Source organism: Cupressus sempervirens, chromosome 9 (genome assembly GCF_028749045.1).
Source record: "Cupressus sempervirens isolate cs-2001-9-10 chromosome 9, ASM2874904v1, whole genome shotgun sequence".
Taxonomy (NCBI): Eukaryota; Viridiplantae; Streptophyta; class Pinopsida; order Cupressales; family Cupressaceae; genus Cupressus; species Cupressus sempervirens.
This window is the reverse complement of record NC_143126.1, coordinates 775555819-775557567: the sequence shown is the minus strand read 5'-3', so window position 1 is coordinate 775557567 and position 1749 is coordinate 775555819. Positions and strand designations below refer to the sequence as shown.

Sequence of the window (1749 nt, the reverse complement as noted above, 5' to 3'; positions counted from 1 at the left end):
CCTCATTCTTTTATCAAAACATAGAAAAGATTGAGGTTGAATAGTTTCCTGTGAAGAGCTATTTCTATGTTCAATGCAAATTGTCTTTGTTCTTATACATCACGATACCTGTGATAGGCATTACCCACTATCTCTATGATAGATGTTAGCCATTTTCCCTATGATAGTCATTACCAATTATTCGTATGATAGGCGTTAGAGGAATTAGGGGAAAATTTCAAAGAGAAAATGGTGGAACTCAATTTAATCAAAATTGGTTTTAAGATTGTTATTTAGGGCTTCTTTACTTGTTCATGATTGCTTGTATTGTAGTCAAAGAAATACTCATTTATTCAATTCGTTATAGTGCCCATGAATAGGACATTTCCCTTGCAAAATTTTTGTCTTATGTTCTTCTGTTATGATTTTGTTATTGATGAAAGAAAACCCTCCTATTTAAAAATCGTGGACATACAACTCATTTCCCCACAGGTGCTTCTCGAACCTTTGGAGCTCTCAACTTGAACTTAGCCAAAGCATTGTTCCCTAGGTATAGTACCAGGAATAAATCCATAGTCCAAATACTGCAGCCCCAAAAAAACCGCAATGCCCACAAAGTTAACACAAGAAAGCCCTTCAACTGCAGCCAACAATCCAAATGGTCCATTGGGTAGTCCTAACCCTATTTTCACTTTAGTATAAACGAACCATCCTATCAACCCAAATACAACCAAGAAACTTATGCCCTCGAGAGCATCGAGGGAGCTACTTGGACCAACCGGAAGCCCACACGCAGTTGTTTTCAAGGTGTAGAGAGACCATCCCACCACAAGATTTGCAATTAGACCTCCCACAATCATTTCTTTTCCAATGAGTCATAGGGTTTCTGCTTCCTCCTTCACCTGCACTTTTGCTACCACAAGTAAATTCTCCACAAGGTTCCAGTCCACCTTTGCGCTCAACCACTTCTTGCCTTAGGAGCTAGTTCAACACTTCAAAACTCTATCTAGATTCTTCATAGATATGCCATCCATGCCTCCTATAGATTTCATCACTTTCCCAAATTTAGCTTCCCTCCCCTTTTTAGAGCTTTGGTGAGTACAGAGAAATCCTATTGAGATGGACTGCGTTGCTCAAAATGAGAGATGGTAAAAAAGCCCTGCCAATTTAATTAGTGATTTTATTATTTGGTCAATTTGATCTAAGCAACTCATATATTCTTTCTCAACTATCAAATAGTGAACATTTGTTAATTTTAGAGCATTTATGGATCCCTTGTTTAGTACAAGATTCAGCCATACCAATGTTGAATAGATTGCCTCATAGGTATCCCATTTCATTGCAAACCCTCTTCTAAATCTTCTAAATTTCCATATGCATGCCACTGAATTTGAGTTCTGAAGATTGCCAAAGTAGCCTTGAATTTGAGGCTAATTTGGAGATGTTGATTAGCTTTAGTGGGGAATAGAGTTTTGTACTGAGAGTAGTGTACAGAACAATTTTTGAACAGAATACATTTGACTTGTATTATTTCAAATTTCTAATTTCTGAACAGTCTACATTTGACTTGTATTGTTTCAATTTTCTAATTTCTATTTCATTTATTCTTCTACATTCAAGTTTTTGTACTTCAATTTTCTAATTTGTTTTCTCAATCCCAATATATGGTTGCTAGATCAAGATGACAAAGCGTGAAGCTGAAATAAATGCCTCTGATAGACGTTGCACATAGTTGTAATTTTTTTGTTTAAATGCCTAACATTGGTTAGA

General features: G+C 36.2%; 1 protein-coding gene across 1 annotated transcript; it reads right to left on the bottom strand.

The window, feature by feature from the left end:
• Positions 1–506: 506 nt before the first annotated feature.
• On the bottom strand, positions 507–839 carry LOC149541017 (uncharacterized). The gene has a single exon (XM_089802776.1). It carries the CDS (start codon positions 837–839, stop codon positions 507–509), a length of 333 nt encoding a protein of 110 aa, XP_089658902.1.
• Positions 840–1749: the final 910 nt, after the last annotated feature.

Excerpts from the sequence above, each read along its gene's own strand:
- LOC149541017 (XM_089802776.1), bottom strand. The coding sequence starts at position 839 with ATGATTGTGGGAGGTCTAATTGCAAATCTTGTGGTGGGATGGTCTCTC.